The following is a 21,892-nucleotide window of genomic DNA, read 5'->3' as shown; positions in this document are numbered from 1 at the left end:
GGAAGAGGAATAAAAAAGGGGTGCGAAACTGGAGATTAGATTTTATGGCGCTGCTGTAAACTTTGCTGATGATTTCAATGAATCGTTTTTATGTGAATAAAGCAGTCTCAGCATAGGAAAACAATTGCTAAATGCAAGTCTAATTTAGGGATGAGGAATCTGTGGTGTTCGGTAAACAAAGGGGGCTTTAAATACCGTATTAAGCTGTCATCCACTTCAGCTTTCCAGTCATTTCCTTTTGTCTTCCAGCCTGCATCAACACAGACTTTGCTCCAAATAGGCCAAGGCCTCTCTCAAATCACAGAGGATGCTTGTAGAATAAGGCTGTGTATCCACTCCACAGCACGTTGGTTGCGTTTAAAGAGTCTTTGTTAATGATATATCAGGCCTCAGTTAACTTTTCACACTCGTGGCACAGTCGCTTGACTCTGCATCTGTCTGTAATCCATCAAGCAGCGGCTGCATACCTGCGGGAACTCGATGATAGCCTCGGTATGAGGTAATGCTACACTGGACCAGTTGTGAGTCGTGCGGTTTGGGGGGTTGAAGGGTGGTGGTGGGTGACAGGATGTCAGCCTCTTTCTAGTCTGCAGCCAATAGGGTGTTGGAAATTTAACCTTCCACTAAACAACTGATCTCTGAAAATGAGAAGATTGACATATAGATGTCAAGTGTGGGTCTATATTTTTCGAAATAAAAACTACTGCTGCCTGAGCAGTTGCTCAATATGAGAAAATGTGTTTTATGGAAGAATTCAACAGTCGCAAAGACATTTCGTCCAGGAAAATTCATCAAAGATTGTAACAATACAAACTGCTCAGACTTATTAAAGGTCCTCTTTGTGAGAAAAGTTGATTTTTGAGGCTCATTCCCAACTCGTCAAATGCCAACGCTTTGGGATTGTAGGATGGGTAGGCCAGCATCCCTATACGTCAGTATTTGACAAGTTGGGAGTGAAACAAGTAGGACCTTTAATGTGACAGCACAGCACTTCTGCAACAGAGTCAGTACAGCCTCTTTAGACAAACTGACTGACGATGTCGTCACTGTTGCATATTTTGCTTTAACTGCTGTCTCTTCAAACTTATCTCAGCGACAGGCTCCAGTGGCTTTCCCTTTTCTTTCCTCTTTCTCTTCCTGTGAGCAGATTCGCCCAGCTGAACAGCCAATTGGAGTGATTTCTCTCATACAACAGGCACCGCCAGCGATTCCACATGTCCAATCAACCAAATAGCTGCTCAGAAGGGTTGAGTTGTGCCAATGGTGCGGGACACACCTCAACAACTAGGGCGACAGATATTCACGGACAGCCCCGAGCTCAGAGCAACAGTAAAACTGGTGCTGGTTTGCAAAGACATCTCATTCACACATGTAATGCCACCCTGAAATTGTCTGGACATTACCCGAACTAGCTGCTGTGTGAACCCAAATGTCCGAATCACTTGGCCCAGACATTGACCAGACTTTACGCTGCCAGCTCCTTAGCACAAAACTGTGTCCCGTTGAACCCATGTGTTAACTGAACAAGTCATTTTCTGGAGACTCGACAGCGAACGAGTGTTGCACGGACTGAAGCTGTTTCATACTCTTTTCTGCTTCAGCTGCTCGTTGATATTACGGATAAATCTAACACATGGACGCGGTGGATGAGTCCTCCACCTCCTGCACACTCCGCTCAGGCTGTACCCCTCGCCTAAACCAAACTAGGTATTTCCAGTAGGTGAGAACAGCCTGACACGGACAGTCTTGTATGTGAAACCAGCTTTAGCATGGTCCTCTGCCCCAAAGGGAGGGGGTTTGTCTGGCAGCATTACTGGTAATTAAAAATTGGGCTGTTATTTCTGCACACGCTCAGCGATGGAGCGGCGCCAGTGAACTGCCACCCTGGCACGCTGCAACTATCAGCATCAACACTGGCGCACAAGGTCTAATTATTCTGTAAGTGGCTCATTGTGAAGAGCCCAGACCAAACAAATCAACAATCCATAGCTGTTGTGCGAAACAATGATCCTGCTGGGCTTTTATTTGTTAAAATGGGTCAACTAGGAGGCAAACCAAGGAGACACACCCCTGCATTCCCACAGGAAGGCGTCCTCCCTTCATGGATCGACATGGGCACAGCCGCGGCTCCCGCACTTGAGAGCTATTCTTGCGGCTGTTTATTGGGATGCGTGCTTCGTCTAGATCCCCGTGGCTTCTTGAGTAATGGGGCGGCCTTAACCGTGGGTGAGCAAGACGCCGCGGGGGGGAGTCACATGAGCCGAGACCAGCTGATCGACAGGGGCAGAGGGGCTCCGGAGCTGAGAAAGTGTGATGAAGTTCAAGAGAGGGGCAAAAATTTGGGATGGGTGGAAACACAAGAACAAGAGGAGCCGGAGAGAAGGTAGTAATGTGGTGCCGGGAATATGATACGTGTGATGTCAGGACACTGGATGGGCGACACATTGGTGAGATATAATGAAATGGAGGGATGGAATTACTGCATGATGGAGAATCAAAAGGGAGAGGGTATAAACTCCTTGGGAGGGCAAAGATTTCAGCTCGTAATGCTCTCGTGAACTGATGTGTCCCCTGAATGTGGACTTTTAAGGAACTGAGAAAGACACGTTTCGTTTTTAGATAAATGTATTTAGAGTTTGAAATAACTCTATAAGCAAAAGAGATCAGTGAGTTTTTATCAACGCGCAACAGAGAGTTTGATACCTCGACTGAAACCCACGAGAAAAAAAAAAAAAGGAGTTCTGACTTTTCCACACAATAACAGCGATATGGTGAACTTCCTGCAGATTGGCGCGGGGAGATGGATGCCAGCCGAGGAGACGGCGTAACAGAATGAGGGAGGTAATCAGGGTCAGATAGATTAGGTGTCTGAGGTGCAGAGATACGACGCAAGGTAGTTACACCTGACTTGGCAGAGGTCCCTCTAACAAATCATCCCGCTCATCTCGCCCCGCTTTTATCTGTTACCTCCTCCTCTTCCTCCCTCCTCTCCTCATGCATGCGTTCATTTCTCGGGTTTCAGGCAAACAGCTGATTTACGGCGCTTTGAGGTCGCTGTTGACAAAGGGAGCGGGGCATATTTCAGAGCCAACGATTGGTACAAACATTACGACATACACTACAGCCTGTGGAGTTTAATATCAGGTATTAAAGTGTTGTGTTAATGGTGCAGAGGTTATTAAATGTTACAGTATTTGGTGTTGCTGGGATCGCACAGGTGCAGTTTGTGGTGCGATGACAGGACTTGTCAGTGATGGAATAAAGATTTCACAAGCCAAGTTCTTCAGTTTATGAACATTTAGAGCTCCTGGTTCAATACAACTGAGGTTGGTACGACTGTTTTATCACTTTAGGTTAACAAAGAAACAAAAGACTGTGAAGAAATCAGCAAAAAGGCTTTGTGGCGCAACAGATTGGGATCGTTGGGTTCACTTTGCATCATTGGTTTTACACATTTTCTGGCATCGAAACAAGAAGCATAATTACTTGGACGTAATCACAGAAAATAATTCCTTCAGTTATGACCTTGAACCTCACATCAGACATTACTGCGAGCGTGCTGACGTTTGCTCCTGCTTTTTTTAGCTTAATGAAGCTCGAGATCCCAGATGATTCCCTCTTCACACCACACACTCGTCCCTTCAAGATCCTAAAATATCATTATTATTAATATTAGTGGCTCCCTTGCCAACCTCATCATGTTTCCATTACATTACTTTTGTCTCATATAATTTCAATGACCAACATTTATTAATCAAATTTTAAAAAGCACAAAGCAACAATACCAACCATACCAACATAATCAATTGAAGGGGCACTATGTAGTTTGGGAGAAGAAAATTCAAACTCAGAATTTACATTATCAGTTCATTTAAGTATTTATTTTTTCCATAACTGAATAAAACAAGTTGGTCTCAAAGGAAAATAAGGTCCTCAGAACACTGTTTGAAGCTAGAAAGGTGGCAGGGTCCGCCACACATAAACAACGTTAAACAGCATGACATTGAGTTGTCAATTAAGGTCAGTTTGTTGATTCAGTTTGTTTATAAAATCGGTCAATGAAGATCTTTCTCTTCTGATCAGAACTGACTCCCTAAAACTACACAGTGCACCTTTAAGTCGAATATTAACATCCCTTTAACTCTTTGCAGATCTGTTGTTAATTGTTAAAGAAACAGAGCTTGAGAGTTTGTCCGATAAAAGACACAGATACAGTCCTCTTGTAGCTTTAAGAACATTGTCAGTAATAAAGAAAGAATAGCTAACTGAGGGTAAGTTTATGAAGACATGAGCTTGTACTAATGAAAACTAATAAAAGATACAACTCATACCACAGATTGCTGAGCAGTGCTCATGTTTAACAGCTTTGATATCTTATCTACGTCAGAGATGACATAAGGGAAAAAAATAAAGAAATTCTGACTTGGTTGTGTTGCTTTATTACCAGTGAGGCAACAATTCCAGCGTTTTATCACGAATGGTTTAAAATGTTTTTTTTTTTGTTTCACTCTTGCATTTAACTGCATCACCAGCCTCCCCTTTTGTTTTTGATCAGTGAGTTGTTTCTGTTATAATCCTACAGGTTGGACCATCTTACCTGGCTTCTTGGGCTCAGGCATGTCTTTGTCTGTTTATAGTGATTCCTCTCAAAGCGTCTTCCTCCCTCCTTGTCTGTGGATCTGCCTGAGCTTCCTCCTTCATCCCTTTTTATCACCTCAACACCCCCTCCCCCCACTCCCCACACACACACGCACACACACACACACACACACTACCACTGCCAGTCACTTCATCCTCCTCCCAACAAGTGGAACAAGGAAGGAAGAGAGTGACTGTCACTTGAAACCTTGGCTGGGGCTGCGGAGGCTTTGAGGAGGAGGAGAAGGAAGACACCATGAGGGGTAAAAGTGGTTCAGAGCCATAAAGAAAAGTCCAGCCCTTGGGAAAACCTGCCAGCTGATTAACTCATTAGGCACTGGAGCCAAAACGTTAACAAAGTGAGTGATGCTAATCAGCACTGACACGTTGATCGAGTGATGTAGCAGCGGCTGAAGCGGCTCAGATATGTTGCGTGTTTGTCTCAGCTGGCATGCTGACATGAAAAAAAGCTGACATGTTAAATATCTTCCTATGAAAACGATTAGGGGAGCAGAGGAGGCTCTTTTTTTAATGTCTCATATTTGTGCTTTATTTATCCTGTTAAGGTTGAATAGATACATCAAAATGGTCATGTGAAAAACATCTTGTGCATGGAGAGGACGTACAATTGTTAGAGATTGAATATAATCTTGCTCACCATTTTCGTCACAAGCCAACAGTCGCCTTCAGTTTCAAGGACGTGCACAAGGTCGGGCTAAAGATGCCCATTTGCCTATTTTGGGTGAGGTGTCTCTCTGGCGGAAAAATAGTAAAAATAATAGTTTTATTTTTGCTGTTGTGACTACGTAAATATTGGACACAGAGACACAGAGATGGAGCAGACCACAGGCGTAGAAAGGGGAAAAAAAGGAGAGAGATGATTTCTGTCCTGTGACGCTGCAGCATCCACACTTAGTGTTTTTGTCATTGTGTGAGAGCTCCAGGTGAGTCTTTTGAAGGTGTGTAAATGGCGGATTAACATGTATAAACCACTTTTTAATTGGCCCCAGCGGATCGTAATGTGACGTGAAAAATGAGACCTTCCCCATCTCTCTCGTTCGCCTTACAAGCCTGTGGACGATTTGGTTGTTAAATGCTGCTAGATTGTGGATTTCTTTGTAAAGGGTATGACTTTGTGCCTCGTCTCACTTCTTCTCTCTGCTCCGCTACAGCAGTAGCTAACATGAGCTAACAGCTGGCTTCCAGCTCAACACAGAAGTTCCACAGAGCGCCGTTAACTAAGTTAATCAATTCAATCATAGGCTTGTGGTTTCACACTGACCATGAACAGCAGTCTCCTGGGTGAAAGTACTGTGCATGTATACCCAACCATCTGCCCAACAAGACACGTAAATATGGGTCGTAATAAGCTGCTTCCACAACCTATATGGTAATTTTTCTGATGATGACAGGCTGGTCTTAGCTAGCTAGCTAGCTAGTTGGCTATTGTATTGTAGAACGAAGAGGAAGCGATGAGCATTTGGTAGCTCAACCAAGCCCAGATTTATTCCTTCTGCAGTAGCAAAAGCTAAACCGTTGTCGCCGGTAAAACAGCAAAACAGGTTGGCTAGCCTGCTGACTATAACTTTCTCCTTAGCTAATCGTCCGGCAACTTACACACATAACCCCCTTTTTCCCTCCCCAGAACTACTTTTCAGCTAATACCCACCATGGTGGACACCTCCACTTATACCTAGCATTACAGCATGGGTAGCAGAGTTACGGTTAATGCAACAGCCCCTCAAAATATCTATCCACGCACCGCCGTTCACTTCATTCTGCTTTACAAACGGCACACAGGTAGCAGCCTGTTCTTCTAATGGATGAAACTCTGTAAGTGTATTAACCTATTTCGATGCCTTGGTAAGATTTTGAAGAAGAAAAAAGATTCAGCTCCGCTCCCTATCCCAATAATTTTGGTACAGTCCAGAAGAGATAGAAAGAAAAAAAAAAGCAGCTCCGAAATGAAAACGGGAGCACAGCAGCAGCAGCCTTGCGTTCCTATAGGCTCTGACAATCCCATTTGTTCTCCGGGAGCCATAGCTGTCAACAGGGTGTATTTTATGGGACTGGAGGACCTCGGCAGAGATGTGAGGAACAAGGTCAAAGACAGTAGAAGGGGGTTGCTGACCTCAAGAGTTCATGGAGAGGTTCGAACTTCCCAACCCATCACGTACATATAGACTAAAGAGACACACATGATTATATGTTAACCCAAAGTTTCACGTGTGTTGTGGAATAAATATACAGTATTTTAATTACACAGCAAAGACGAGAAGTGATAGAGGAGCGACTGGCCTTCAGTCTCCTTCCTTTGACTCTGAATGGCAAAGCAGACCAGAATGGGTATTATAAACATCACTGTTGAATTATGCATTCGAGCAGCTTTTCACTTTCCATTCATTCGTCTGTATACAGTCGTCGCCTTGTTTGAATTCTGCACTCGTTCCTTGCTGCCCAAATTGCCCAGGCTGCCATAACCTTGGCTATAACAATAAACATTCTTTGAGACTTTAATTTTGGTGGAGAGAAGTTAAGTCGGAGAAAGAAAGGCAGAGATTGAAGAACTGCTATTTAAGGCAAGTGCAACTTGAGATTCAGATGTTCAAGGAGAACAAAATACCCTCAAGGAAGATTATGGAGGGCTGTTTGAATAGGACATAAAAGGTCCTTCGGTCTACTGTATATATTCTGCCTCCACATTACTTCACTTTTAAGCTGAATTATCTTTAATTAATCATTTTGATGCATTCACAGCTCATTAGTGGCGATTTATACTGCGACTAAACACCCTGAATAGGTTGAAATTATTCCTATACTGTGGATTTAAAGTGGATATAGGACACTAACTATAGGTGTCCTACATGATCCAGTGATCCGCTGTCAGGGATGACACCAGAGTTATTTAACGCTTGCATTAGTTAAGCCTCACTGAAGTACACGTTAAGCCATCTGAAGCAGGTCCTCTCCACCTTCAGAGCGGCTTTCCCATGACTGATACACACCAGTTTAGAGATTAAAGCCGTCAGTTGGAAGAATTTTGTGTCAAAATGCAGCCTTTATACAGATTTTTGGTAGTGAAAAGAAAGAGCAAAAGGTAAGGCAAGCTTTCGCACTATTTTTGTTAACAACCAGGTCTGATTCTGACAAAGAAATGAAAGTCACCCATACTAATCATACTTGAGGTAAGATAAGATAAGATAAGATAAGAATACTTGAAAATTGGAGTAACATAAGAACAAAAGACAAAAACACAAGACTATTAATCCAAAAGTATAAAAGGAGTTAATGCTAACATTTGTACAAAACAGAATAACAATGGCAACTCAGGCAAATTTGGGAAAATTAGTAAAAACTCAAATAGAAAAGGCTGGATAATGATATCGAGAAGAAAAACAAGGTCACATTTCCCTGCTCCAACACGTCATCGAGCTCTGCTGAAGTCTGATAACAACCCATTCATGAAACAAATAAAACTGATTGAAGAACACTGTTTTAAGTAATACTGCGCATGATATTGATATTTACGTTTCAGTGATTAATGGTAAAGCTGTCCTTCCTGCAGAAGAGAGAGCAGATGTACAGTTTCAGGCCTGACTGATGGGAATGACAAACACTAATGAGACACTTGACATGCTGGTTGAGAGATAGTGGTAAAAGGAAATACCTCAATAAGATTATCAGGGTCCCAAAGACGGACCTCTGTTTTTTTGACACTAAGAAGTAGAAAATTATCAATATTGAACATTTTGGCAGTCATGTAAAATAGGCAAATTTTTCAACGTTTTATGGGTTAAAAGAGACGTATAATTAAATATAATCTGTATAGTGTTGCTCATTATTATTACTCTTAAGTTGCATTGGCTGTAAGGCTCAATGTATCCCTGTGTGTAAATGTATTTTTGTTCCCTCATCTCATGAAAAGATGACTTTTTTGTTATCATTCAGACACTTTACATGGATGACAGTGTCTGTAGCAAATGTTGGGACCTAAAATGTTTTTTCAGTGTGTTTTGATTCGTCTCTCATACTGTAATCGAAGTCATTCTGTAAAAATACAATAATAGAAACGTGATAAATAGTGCCGGCTCGATTTCATTGAAACTTGGAGGGATGATCCATTTTATTGTTCCTGTAATCCCTCTAATCTGTTGATTCATCTAATCAGTTGTCTACACTACAGCACATAAAGTGTGTTAACAAAGACCTCCAGCGGTGGACTCAGGCGGGGGGCCCTATGGTAGATAAAACATGCTGGTGCCCTTTTTATTAGTATTTTCTCCCCTGTCCATCAAACATCCTGAGACCACCACTGAAGACACTACGTCTCCTCCATACAGGCAGAGGAGAAAACAAGATTTCAGCGATTATAATCCCAAACTCTTCTTCAACCCCTCAGGATGTTTCAAAACAACTTTCTTTGTCATTTTTCATAATGCTCCATTTTCAACAGCACACAGGCAGACAGGACATGACAGCGTCTTCCTTCAAAGTGAAAGTCCCGCTGCCGTTTCACATAAATAAACATGCTCTCATATTTGACTAAGAATAGGAAGGTGACACCGTTGTTTAGGGCGATGACAGAGAGTAATGGGCTGTCCCAGTAATGGGGGAAAGATACTGTATAGGCCTGCATAGTTTCAAAGGCAGGGCCAGGGGGGAATCACATGCCTCAGTCACCATATGCTCCGTACAGAGCACCCCCACCTTACGACTGAGCAGCAGCCCAGAGAGACGTCTCCATACAGACAGATAATGACCATGAAACAAAAGCCCACAATTACGAATAAAACCACCCATTTTAACACATCTAATGTGTAAAATCAGAGAAAATCTGCTGCTTTTGCTTCTATTTTCAGTATTCTTTATATTGTTGACAAGATCTAAAGAGGAGATGGTGATTTAAGTTGTGTAATGGAGAAAATTGTGTTTAAGGCAGATTTGGTATTGGTAGTGTCAAGCAAGGTCTTAAGGACATGTGGAGAGGCGTTTATTGTGAGGAATTAGGAACAACAATCCTCTTAGTGGTTTGTATAAAGTGTAGCTGCTCCCACACAATGGGCACGGCTGATTTAGCCGTAACACGTTTTAATCTGCAAGTCTTCAGGGTCCTCACGGAGCCCGTGTTTTTGACCTCATCTAGGACGTTCCTGTCATTGAGTATGTTTGATGTGTTTGTCAGTGATCTCCTAATGTGAGCCAAATCTTCATTCACGCTAACGTCAGAAAAAAAAGAAGTGAAAACAAGTCGGATTGTCCAAAAAGTTAGTTTTGACTTCTTGATATTCGAAACTTTAAAGGATTAACACTGGATTCAAAACTCCTTTTCAGCTCTTTGATGCGTGAATGTTGAGGTTCGAAATGATGGATGCCTTTCACTTGTATCCACAGAGGTTTTCTTGCATGTCAGCAGAACTCCTCAGCCAGAAATAAGCATCGAGAAACAAATCACATCAATCACATTTGGCAGAAAGCTACCGCCGCTTCTCTTTTCTGGATTGATGCGTTTACATTTTGGGCTCTTCGGGCCAAAATCAGTGAGGTCGCCGACACTCTGCCCCTCAGTAAACTCGCAGACCGTTTGGCAACTAGTTTAAGGAGCCTAGAGCCAGGATCCGGTGCATGCGGGCCCAGTGAAGCAGAACAGCGATCCATAAATTCTGGTCAGGAGGTGACACATATTGGAGCTTGTGCTCACTGAACCTGTTGATCTAAAGGAACGCTGCAAACAAAGCGGTCCTGAGTCGCTGCCATATAATGAGGCCATTCATCCCATTTGAATTCTAGATACCCATTCTAGCAGTATTTGGTACATTCATAATAAGAGCTGCAACAATTAGTCAATTAAATGATTAGTTGATCAAAAGAAAGTTATCAGCTACTTTGAGGATTAGTCATTTATGTCATTTTTCAAGCAAAAATGTCAAACATTTGCTGGTTACAGCTTCTTAAATGTCAGGATTTGCTGCTTTTCTTTGTCACTCGTGACAGTAAATGAAGAGTCTTTGGGCTTTTGGTGTCTGGTTGGACAAAAGCAGTAATATGAAGACATCTCAGGGAAATTATTATACGCATTTTAATTTTTTTTGACACTTTAGAGACTAAACTATTGACCAATTCATCATGAAAATAATTGCCAGATTACTCAATAATGACAGTTTCAGCTCTATTCACAATGTCAGTGTGTTGTGTCTTGATCTGATAATGAGACGGTGGCTCTAAACTGGTGTGTTATTGAACCAAAAAACATCTGTGAACACACGGGGTCATATCAGAGAAGCTCAGTAAGCATTCAAATGCATTTTCCATTGATAATAAGCAAATTAAAAGAAACACTGAGTATATAAGCCTGTATATTTGTTAATCTTTCTGATGTTCCTGCCTCTATTAAAGTCAAGTCAAAGTTTTAAAGTTGGGTAGCAGTATTTAGGGCCAACTAAAAGAGGTTAAAGGCTGATGAAAAGATGTGTTTTAAGCTTACTTTGGAAGAAGAGGTGCTTGGTAAGAGAAGGCCCTACCACCCTCTGATGTTTTATTTATTTTAGGAATACTCAGGAGACCAACATCGCAGAGATAGTAGAGCCCTGACAGATATGTGAGGAGTAATTAGAGCTGATAAGTTTGATGGTGCAGGTTCGTGTAATATTTTGTAAGTTAAAATATTAAAGTCTGGTCTGGCGTGTACAGGGAGCCAGCGTAGTGAAATCAGGACGGGACGGTACAGACAGGAAATTAGAGGAGAGGCCCTCGCTGCATTCAAACTGGGGACACTGCAGTAACATGGTCGGCATCTTAAACCCCTCGGCCAACAGATTGTCCCTGCTTGCATTTAATTTTACAAGCTTCCCAGGCACACACAGTAAATGTGGCCATGCTAAACAACTCACTCAAGATCATGTAGCCACCGCTTTCCTCCTCTCCAGTTTTACACTCAATAAAGTCAGAAAGTGGTCTTCTCTTTCCACAGTGAAACTAAAATTGTGCAGGAAAGTCAAATCTAATCACAAGAGACACATGCTGATGGTGTGAACAGCAGTCCATCCCAGCTGAGTCAAGTCTTGAGATTTTCTGCATCTTTCTGCTCTTTGTGATTCAGCGCAGATTTACTCCTTTAAAGGACATTTAGGTCAATAAAACCCAGGCTGTGGTGGAACATAGACTGCTGACTAAAGAGTTTAAAAACATGAGCACCATCTTCATCGGAGGACATAAATATTTATAATTCAGCTGATAAAATGGCATTTTTAGAGGTTTTTTTCAATGAGGGGTGTGGGGAAGAGGACGGTTAGAGGCATTTTCTGGTCTGTCAGCAGCCTCTGCTGGTGCTGGATGTGTCGGTGCAGCCAGAATCAAAGGCTGATGAATATTCACAAGTCTGCGTTACAGTCAGTTCAGTGTACAGTAACTCCTTTTATGTAATGCCAAGAAGAGAGAGGGTTTTCTCTGAGATATTGACTGATATTAAACTATTAATCCTATACATGTTTTATAGTAGATAATGCTCTAAATAAAGAAACTCTTTGCTGTCCAAAGACAAAAATATGATTGAAGATATTACTTGTTTTGGCACAGAACAACTCAACTTGTCTTCAAGGTAAATTATCCATCCTGTTACAACCTGTTTGTTTGTTTGTTTGTTTGTTTGTTTGTTTTCTTGCTGCAGATAAAATATGTAGCAGCACTAACCTTAAATTTAGACAGCCCAAAATGGAAATCAAAACCTCTTTAATGCACAAGGAATAAGAAATTGTGCAGGAAATTGCTGTTGACAGGTTACATGACAGCATCACACATAGCCTCCAAACACGGTTCATTAGTTGCAATCTGTCAACAGGCAAGGAAACTACTATAACAAGCAAAACTCTAAAAATATTAATTCAAAGAACGAAAAAAACAGTGTCTGTGCAGCAGCACTGGCACAGCAGATGACAACAGTGACACATTCAGAGAACAGACTGAAGTCAAAAGTAAATTGATAGCCTGTATACTGGGAGGTATGCATAAACAACCTGTGCATAAGTGGGTCAGCACATATCTTAAATAGTTCAGCTCAGCATGCACAAGGTGACTGTGTATCTGTGTCTGTGTGTCAGTGTTCATTGGGGGTTGAGCGGTGAAGCCTGTAAACAAACATGTTTGTAGAAACCCAAAACATTAATATGATGTCTTTGAGGGTTAGGCAAAAATTAAGGTTAGCTCTCAAATGAGCATTTTCAAACAGTGCAGTCAAAAAAATAGAAAAAAGTCAAAGAAAAGAAAAGAATCAACATGTTTTTGGTGTCGTTTTTGCACGTATCTGAAAGACTTTTGTTGTGGAAAAACCATTCCGGAAGTGCTCACGTTGTTGTAGTACGCTTGACGCTGTCTTCCGGTGTCAGCTTCTGTCAAAATGGCTCGTCCATTACAATTTAAAATTGCCGTTGTTTCGACTTTTTTGTTTGCCCTATGTACGAATTTTGTGTGTTGTAATAATGGCAGAAGGGTAAGTGTTAAATTTTATTAATTTGATCCTAATATTTGACTGCGGTTAAGCGGAAGCTGCACCTGTTAGCTTTGCAATTAGCATTAGCTAGATTTGATCAGCTAACGGTGGATTTTATTTTCTATCATCAGGTCGGCGATGTCATGGACACTGAATTCAGTGGTTTCTCTGTGCCTCTTGAACACTCCTTTGAAGTCGGTAAGAAGGGTTATCATTGTGTTGTTACTGTTACTATGTATAATAGGTTGATGCTAATGCGGTTAAGCTAACCAAGCAGGCGTGTGCTACCTGCGATGACGCTGTGTCCGAATGTAGGACCCTGCGCACCAAACCTCATTCAAAAATCTGTTGGGTGATTATTTTGATGTATCGATACATTTATTCACCTGGTTCAATAGAAGTGAAGGTCGTCAGGACTGCCAACATGTACTTTGAAACTCGGCATGTCTATAAACTGCATTTTGTGAAAATGTATATGTTCTGAATCACTTAAATTGAATATGTGTCATCCTTCTCTCTCATACTATCCAGATGAGATTCGGAATTCATTCTGAAAGATGACATTAAATGTGTGCCTGAAGTGCATTCATTCATTCATCCATCCACTCATACTATCTGTTCTGTTCTTACTGTCTGTTGTCCTTCTTGTCTCAGATGATGTAGCAAAATTTCAAGTACGAGGAGCCCTGGGGTTGAAAGCTGGACGGGAGCCCAGCGTCTCACTAACTCAGAACCAGCTATCAGAGGAAGACAGAGCCAAGCTGAAGGTGAAATATGATGAGGTGGAAAGGACGTGGGCTGACAAGTGCTGTAGAGCTTAATAAAATCACACGGAGATCATCTTATTTAAACAAATGTATTTTGGACACATCGTGCACATTGACAACCAGATGCCAAAATACATCATTACATTTGTGGTGACGAGTGTTTAAATAATAGAGAGCCAGAAGTCATACAAAGGGATTTGAACGTGATCCTGCATCTCCCACATGTTTGTTCTGAACTTGAATGTCTCCACAGGAAGTGGCCGCAGTGGACGGCTTGTACAGAATCAGAGTGCCTCGTGTTTTCCTGCAGGCAGACAGACAGACGGAGCGGCAGATGGAAGGTTACCTCACAGCATTCGTCCGAGCCGTATGTATTTCACTCATCTTCTCTCGGAAGTCACTTTCAGAAAACCACTTATTTAAAATTGCTCAGTGAGACTGTATTAGATAACAAGAGAGTAGAGTCCTGGTTCTTGGTTGATTTGAATTAGAGATACTTTGTGAGAAATCTGAAATCTCTAACCAGGAGGATTTCTAAAATGAATGTAAAGTTGATCTAATCGATCATATCCATCATATGATACGAATGGAGCTAACGCTAACTGGCTAATGTTGATGTAACTCTTACATGAACCTTAAATCTACTCTGATCCTCAGTGTGCCATGGTTGAGTCCCATCTGAGCGATGTCATCACCCTCCACTCTGACGTGTCCGGGTACCTCATCGGCGTCTCAATAGTGACGTTACCTGGAGCCTGTCGGGGCACTGAGGTTGAGGATGAAGTCGATCTGGAGGTTTTCAACACCACACTCAGCATCCTGGCTCCTGTCAATGCACCAGGGTCAGTCCTGCATTATATATCCGTTAATAAATATAGAGGAACCTTTTCAGTTAGTCATCATGATTTTCTTCAATCGGTCTCAACTGCTTGATAAATCTTGTCTGCTCATGGTTGCACTTCCGTATCTGTGGCGGTCTGTGCATTAATAAAATGCTCTCGGGTGGCTTTTTCAGAAGTCTGTGATTCAGTTATATTTGTCTAGGCGTAGTTGCTGTACATCATTTCCCCATACGTAGAACAAGTCTCTCAGCACTCGTCTGCCTTTCAGATAGACGTTCTGTTTTGGGGGTTTGTTTGAATACTAATTGCTGCTTTCTTCCAGACCTGAGACGGCTCTGTTCCTTGAACGCATGGAACAGGAAACTGAGAAGAAAGGGAAGAATCCACAAGAGCAGAAATCTTTCTTTGCTAAATATGTAAGTACTCCCACTGAAAACTGCTGATAAGGCCAGCAGGCCGTGCCTAAAGATGTTCTCTCTGCCTTCGGTAATTGGGCTCTGATGGTTGTAATGGCCCGTATAGTTAATGAATACATAAAAATGCCTTGTAGCTCATCATTTTTTGCTCCCACAGACGCACCACAACTTTTTCCATGCGTTCAGCATGTGTTAAAATACACTATAGAGGATACATCAGTGCTGTAGAGCAAGAGGCTTTTTTTTTCTTCTATCTCATTAGCCAATATTTGTGGCAGAAAAAGTATTAACGTGTCCTAAAAAGTAAAAATGGCTGCACATTTTTTGTGTCTTCCTCGTGTTTGATTCCGGCCTTTTCTAGCTGGTCCAGTTTGTGTTCACACGGACGTTTTACAAAAGAACCAAAAGGAGTAAACATGAAGTCATACAGACTGATTGGTCAGTTTTTCAAAGGGTGCCTTTGATTATCCTTCCTCACCAACATCTTAGCGTCCGAGCAAGGATGAGCGAGAGATACAAGGAAGAGACGTGAATGAGAGGAGCGAGGAGACACCGGTGTTTCTTTGCTCGAAGCTCCTGTCTCCTCTCTCCTCATCTCTTCATCTCCTCCAGGCTGATTTAAGCAATTGGAAGATCCTCCGTGATGGCGGAGGGTGAACGATTTCTGGGTCACGGGAGGAGAGAGGACACAAGGTGGCACAATTTAGCGCAGACTTGTGTCATCCAAACCAGAGCAACTGTCAAACTGTATTGAAAAAAGATGGATGTGATAATTTACAAAATTCACATGTTTTAATGAAGTATTCTGCTTCAGTCCATATTTGTTGATGTTTAGCCTTTTTTAAAACAACATTTTCACTCCGGTCAGAAAAAAAATGTTTGCTCTCCTGCACAAAGGGAGTCACACAGCTGACTTAACAGGGCAGTCAAGTAGTCTTACAGCACGGTACATTACACCTTTATAACCACATTAACAAAACGTCTATTTTGACTACAAACAATCTTGGGGGTGATGACATAAAAATAAAACAGACATTTGAAGCGTCGTTCAAAAAATCTCAATAGAAGTACATTTGGTACAGCATTAACACTTTGAACAGGACCTGGGCCCCACTTAGAGGCAGTCTCGTTCCTTAAAAGAGTGCCAGAGTTTAATTTACTGCAACCAAACAGACATGAAAGCATCCCAAAGTCTGCATCCTGGTTTGAGACTGAGCCCTGTGCTGCCATGCCTCCCTGCGTGATGCCGTTGCCTTGAAGTTTAAAAACCCTCGGTTAAAAGATGTCGTGAGATTTTGTTTGTCTTCTGACATTTCGCGCTGTCGGTTGGAGTAAAAAACGTCTCTCCACCGGAGCCTCCGTGTTCGGAAACATTCCCACAGAGAACGCGGCCTCGCGTCCTGTCGCTTGGCTCGTCTGAGCTCTTTTAACGACCTCTCTGTCTTGTTTTGCTGTGTGCTGTGTGCATCTTGCCGTGTTCAGTGACCTGTGTTGACACTGTGCTGTGCTGCATCCGATGACAGTGTGTTGACTTGGTGCTGTGCTGTGCTGTGTTCCAGTGGTATTTGATTCTGGGAGGTGCAATCTTCCTCATGATCAGCAATTCAGCACAGCCCCCAGCAGGGGGAGGAAGAGAGCAGAGCTGATTCCCACTGAAGTACAGTGTTCTTACTTGTGGCTCGTTCTGTCCCCCTTCCTCCTCTGTCCAGTTACGTCTTTAACTTCTAAGCAGTATGACTAACTGATCCTCACCCTCCTGTTCCCACTCATTTCCCCTTTTTTAGAGGTTTTTCCAGGATCAATGCCAAACACATTTTAGACTGATACATTAAAACCCTCAATTTTCTTAAATCAAAGTGTTTTGAATCAGGAAGACTTCATGCTAAACCATCAATAAATCTTAAATCTTAATGGCGAGTGTGAAGAAGTATGTGTTTGGTGTTTGACCCTGAGATTTCGTCTTTATTCTGCAGTCTCTCACCCTTTTGTTCCCTTTAACTTTTCTTCTTTTCTGTTCAGAAAATAACCTCAACCTAATCTGGGATGACCAATCTGGATCTGTTGAAAAGTTCTCTGTGATCACAGTTAAATTTGTTGTCTAACAAACAAACCTCGTTGTATTTATAACATTTTCTCTCGTCTTGTGCAGTGGATGTACATCGTGCCTCTCGTTCTCTTCCTGATGATGTCTGGCGCTCAGGACCAATCGGGTGGCGGAGCCGGGGGCGGAGCAGCCAATGGAGGTGGCCGGTGATCAACACGACGACAGCTTCTAACCTCTCTTTAGATTTACTGAACAATAATTCTCTTGAACAGTTTTTAATTGCTGTACATAATGCTATTTAATGCGGATAAATGTCACACATACAGCTTGAACTTGTACAGTGTAAGAGGAGATATTGTGCCCTGCAGATGACTGCAATTTTTAATACTAATGTGAAAATAAAGTATTTATTACTTGACCTGCCTTTTCTGTATGTCACTCAGCTACAGTTATATAAAAATCTTAATAAAAAATCCATACAATAGGCAGGACAGTGGTATATATGGTATGTAATCATGGAAAGATCTTATAAGTGAAGTAGAGATACTATTTGCTAGATGCCTACACATTGTAAAACAGTGATTAATCATGGTTTAGGTGATAAAACACCATGAACAAAACAAAATACAATTATTTGAAAGTGTAGGCCGTGCTGTGCAGTGAATAGTTCTTTCTTCTGTACACCTGACACCTAAAACTCTTCTCCAGTGAACAAAATTCATTTTTTGTAAATTGCAAATGAACACAATTTATTATATTGTGGTTCCACTCAGTTACAATTAAACAGTCGATAAATAAATGAATGCGAACTCATTAAATCCAGGAAACATTTGTTGAATGAATTATTATTAACAGGTGAGTGATGACAGCACACATTAAAGAGGTGGCTCACCTCAGGTCAGTCTGATACAAACATTTATCCAGTATAATTCCAGTAAAACCCCTCGTGGCCAGATGGGCCTGACTGGTTTCCATGATGGGGAACCAGAACCACTTCTGTGTCAGTTGAGTGCATGTGAGCTGGAAAGCCTCCACTCAGCAGTTTAATCCTTTATAATACAGGACGGGCTTTACCCCGTTAGGACGAGAGCAGCTGCTGCTGGTGCTGTTCCCCAACAAGTGTCCACTGTAAACACTGTATGTATCAATGTTTTTCTAATATTCCTCCAAATGCTACATCTATAGACTGTTTTTAGTTTCCTGGCCTTAAGTGCTCCTCTTTCTCCAACCCTGAAAATTCAAGGAGTTTGATAAATGTCAGTGAGTGTAGATATATTACTGAGATATCCGATCTATAAATTGTCAGGCCGATATTGGGAAATTTATGTTATCGACTACATTGTTGTTATCCGTGAAATTGTACCTGATGAATAGAACCAATCATACGGAACCAAATTGCTTTTATCGACTTAACAAGCACAGCATTTAAAAAACAATGTTACAGTAGGCAGCTTCTTGCACCTCGAAAGTTGGTTTGCTATCTACCAGTGAACACAAAGATTATTGTTTTTTTTTTACAGTGTCAGAGGAAGAAAAACGATTTAATTTACATGTTCACAAGAGTTCAGAGGGGACGAAAGAAGCTAAAACACAACATATTTCATTTCAAGTACAAAACATTTATCAAAGAATGATTCAACTCAGCCTCCCTCAGCGGGAAATATATTTATACTTTATTTTTTTGTTTTTTCGCTTCCTGATGGCAAGTGTTTGTTTGTTTTTCTGTGCATGAAAAAGCACGGAGATAAACATGGATAAAATACATACAAGTAAAATATTTGTGAGATGATGAATCCAAAAGTATGGTACCTTAACCAAAACAATAAAAAAGTAGCATTTAAGACATACCTTTAAGATGGCATCTGATGTTTATATTGGTGATTTAAATGAGCTGTCAAATGCAAACACATGCAACTGAAATCCTACTAAAACAAGCGAAACACAACAACATCTAACAGACGGTCCAAACCAAATTAAAGGGCAGCTATCAGTCTGCCCAGCAGCCTGACAGCGGCCATTTTTGGGGAGCTCATGCTAACATCCGAGTCTTTGCTCCACCATTCTGCGACCTACCTGTGTATTTATAATCATGAGTCAGAGAGATGACAGAATCAAAACAACACGGCTTCAGAGACAGAATGTCCCAAAATCCTTGCGTCAACATCGCCTGTCCTCTTCCTTGTGTCAGTCAGTCAGTCCGGCTGTTTTTAGTTCCCGTGTCCGACTGTGAGGAATATCCTCTTATTTTGGGAGGCTCAGCGTTGAGCCTCAACACTTCAGTGCCCTCTGCCCCCGTCCAGTCACCAGCCAGGCCTTTCTCAGAATGACCCACAAGCACACCCTCCTGCTGTTTTGATCGCATCCTCTTACTTTCTTTGCGGTACAACATGAGAAATATGGCGATAAAGACAGCTGAGGGAAACGGGAGAGTCCGAACGAAGCGAGCCGGACGACAAAAGTCATCAGTTTGTAAAGAGATCTGCTTCTGTCAGACGGGGGCAGAGGTCAGAGAGACGAGCTGCTGATCGGCCTGTGTGTTTTCATGTAATATCATGAGTCCAGCACGTGTTCGGAGATGTTTCCAGCTCCTTTTTCTGCTTTAAAATCACAATCTCAGCCATGTGTGTGGGCTTCTACTTTCAGCATAAACACTAATGAATCACGGGAGCCTTTCAGCATGGACTGTGATGTATGTTCGTGTACCAGGAAGCTCGGGGATGCTGACACCGAGACACATGATTGTTGTGATCATATGTGTTTGCACTCACATACAGGCTGTAAACAAACACTGTGTTGCTTTCAACAAGCGCATGAAGGAAAATGAGAACAAGTTGAAAGATGTTGGAAGTAAAAAAGTAAAGCCTAAACTAAATCACTTAAAGTTTTAAAGTTACATTTTAATGGATAAGATTGCTCTTGCTGTTTTATGTTATCGACTAAAATGCGTGGCACAACCTCTGCAGTAATGAGCAACCTATAACTCTGCCACAGCTTCTCCTTGTGCTTCAAAAGCCAAAAAATAAATCTCTTTTCGACCATCTGTTTTGACTGATTACGTTACACATTGATTGGAGGTGTATATCCGGCTGCCTGATGAAATCGATTGGATCTGTAAAGGCGCCGGTGTTTCCCGTCTCCTGGGTGGTCGAACCTCGTCTGAAAGCTTCCTTCTCTGGTTGGCTCTTTCGTTCTTGACACAAAGATTTCTTTCCCTTTCTTTTCGCTTTGAGCAAGTGCAACACTATGAATGCCTGTCGGGTAAGATTGTCCCCATGCTTAAACAATTACCATGCCTCCTTTCACAGCCCGCCATGTTGCCATCCAGAACAATTTCTCAGGTAACACGTCGTCCAGAACATATTTGAGCATACCCTTGTCTTAAATCCAACAGTTTGTCTCTTACCCCATAGCCAGAATAAATAAAATGTTTTGAAACTATACATTTCTTTATATTGCGATTTTACGTTTCTTTTGGTTCAATTTCCTACGCTGTGTTTATGATCTGGTTAGCTTTAGGCAAAAATAAAAAATACCTTAGGTTAGGGTTCGGGAAACATCATGTTTTGGCTTAAAATACCTGATTTGTTCGGCACAAACACGGCTGGAAATTGTCACGAGGTCTACTTAAACATATCCAGAGGTGTCGTGTTTACAGAGTTAAAACACTGTGTTCCCTTCTCAAACTGCAGCCACTGGCTTGGCAGCCTTCTCGCCTGTAACTCCGCCTCCGGCCCCTCCACCTCCTGATATGAGAGTCGGGTCAAAAATATGTAATGTGAACGTGATATGACATTTTGTAGAAATGTCAGGATGGTTTGTAGGCCTGTGACAAATGTGTGTATTATCAGTGGTTTGCAGAAAGGTTTACTGCCAACAGGTTGTCCTGCCGTCCACCTCTCTCACTCTGGAGGACGTTATCCGCCTATTTAGCCACTAAATGTTCCACCTTCTTCACCAGTCTTGGCCAGCATCGGTGGTCTACCCACCTGCTGACAGTTCAACTCATGGCTGAAGTAATTGGCAGCCTTCTTCATTCATAGGTAAACTAATAACTTTTTAGAGCCCTCTTCCTGTTGTGTCATAAAGGAATGAAGAAAATGTCCAAACTGAAATGCAGAGGAGGCCAGCAGAAGCTGTAAATCATTTCAAGCGTTATGTGAATAATTTGAAATGATTTACTGACCGCACGCTGTCTAAATGTGCCTATAACAGATAATTGACAAGGTATTCAAGTCGTTTCAGAGCATGGAGGGAGGATAATGGGTGAATCATGTAACACAGAGAAATGCTGCAGAAGAAAACATGATTGCAGAGAGCGTGATGTTGGGGGAGTGGGTGGAGGTGGGGGTGACAGGGTGAGGAGAAGAGGGGAGATTACATACATGAAACAGGCTGCCGCTTGCATTGCAGCAGCCACATAAATCTCGAGGCTCTCTGTCGCTTGGAGACCACCAATGTCAGCGTGACACCATGTGCCAGGCAGGACCCCCTCTTATTACATCTCATGATTTAGGAGCAGCAGTTACAAGGTTTATGTTGCACTGAAGCTGAGAGGGGCTTGTTGATTTTGGCCTGTCGTTTTCACACTGTAAATCTGGATCTTTAAACATGCGTGGTTTATGAAAGATGCTCAGTCGTGAGATAAAACTAGACAGCTTCAAATTTGCTTTATCTTCTCAACAGTGTCAGGTTCTCGAAACGAC

The 21,892-nt window shown here is 42.0% G+C and overlaps 1 protein-coding gene across 2 annotated transcripts; it reads left to right on the top strand.

Annotated features, from left to right (window-relative positions):
• The first annotated feature begins 12,979 nt into the window (after positions 1–12,979).
• On the top strand, positions 12,980–17,607 carry emc10 (ER membrane protein complex subunit 10). Of its 2 annotated transcripts, XM_084370400.1 has the most exons (8): positions 12,980–13,120; positions 13,252–13,318; positions 13,775–13,887; positions 14,141–14,254; positions 14,545–14,729; positions 15,052–15,145; positions 16,705–16,802; positions 17,295–17,387. In XM_084370400.1, the coding sequence occupies exons 1-7, from the start codon at positions 13,028–13,030 to the stop codon at positions 16,789–16,791; spliced, it is 753 nt and encodes a 250-aa protein (XP_084226526.1). In that variant the 5' UTR covers positions 12,980–13,027; the 3' UTR covers positions 16,792–16,802; positions 17,295–17,387. The 2 variants fall into 2 exon arrangements, with proteins under 2 accessions (XP_084226526.1, XP_084226525.1); XM_084370399.1 differs by lacking the exon at positions 16,705–16,802 and having other exon boundaries at positions 17,295–17,607.
• The last annotated feature ends 4,285 nt before the right edge of the window (positions 17,608–21,892 follow it).

Source organism: Pagrus pagrus, assembly GCF_965226575.1.
Source record: "Pagrus pagrus genome assembly, chromosome: 13".
In the NCBI taxonomy this organism is placed as follows: domain Eukaryota; kingdom Metazoa; phylum Chordata; class Actinopteri; order Spariformes; family Sparidae; genus Pagrus; species Pagrus pagrus.
This window is presented reverse-complemented; position numbering and strand designations above follow the sequence as displayed.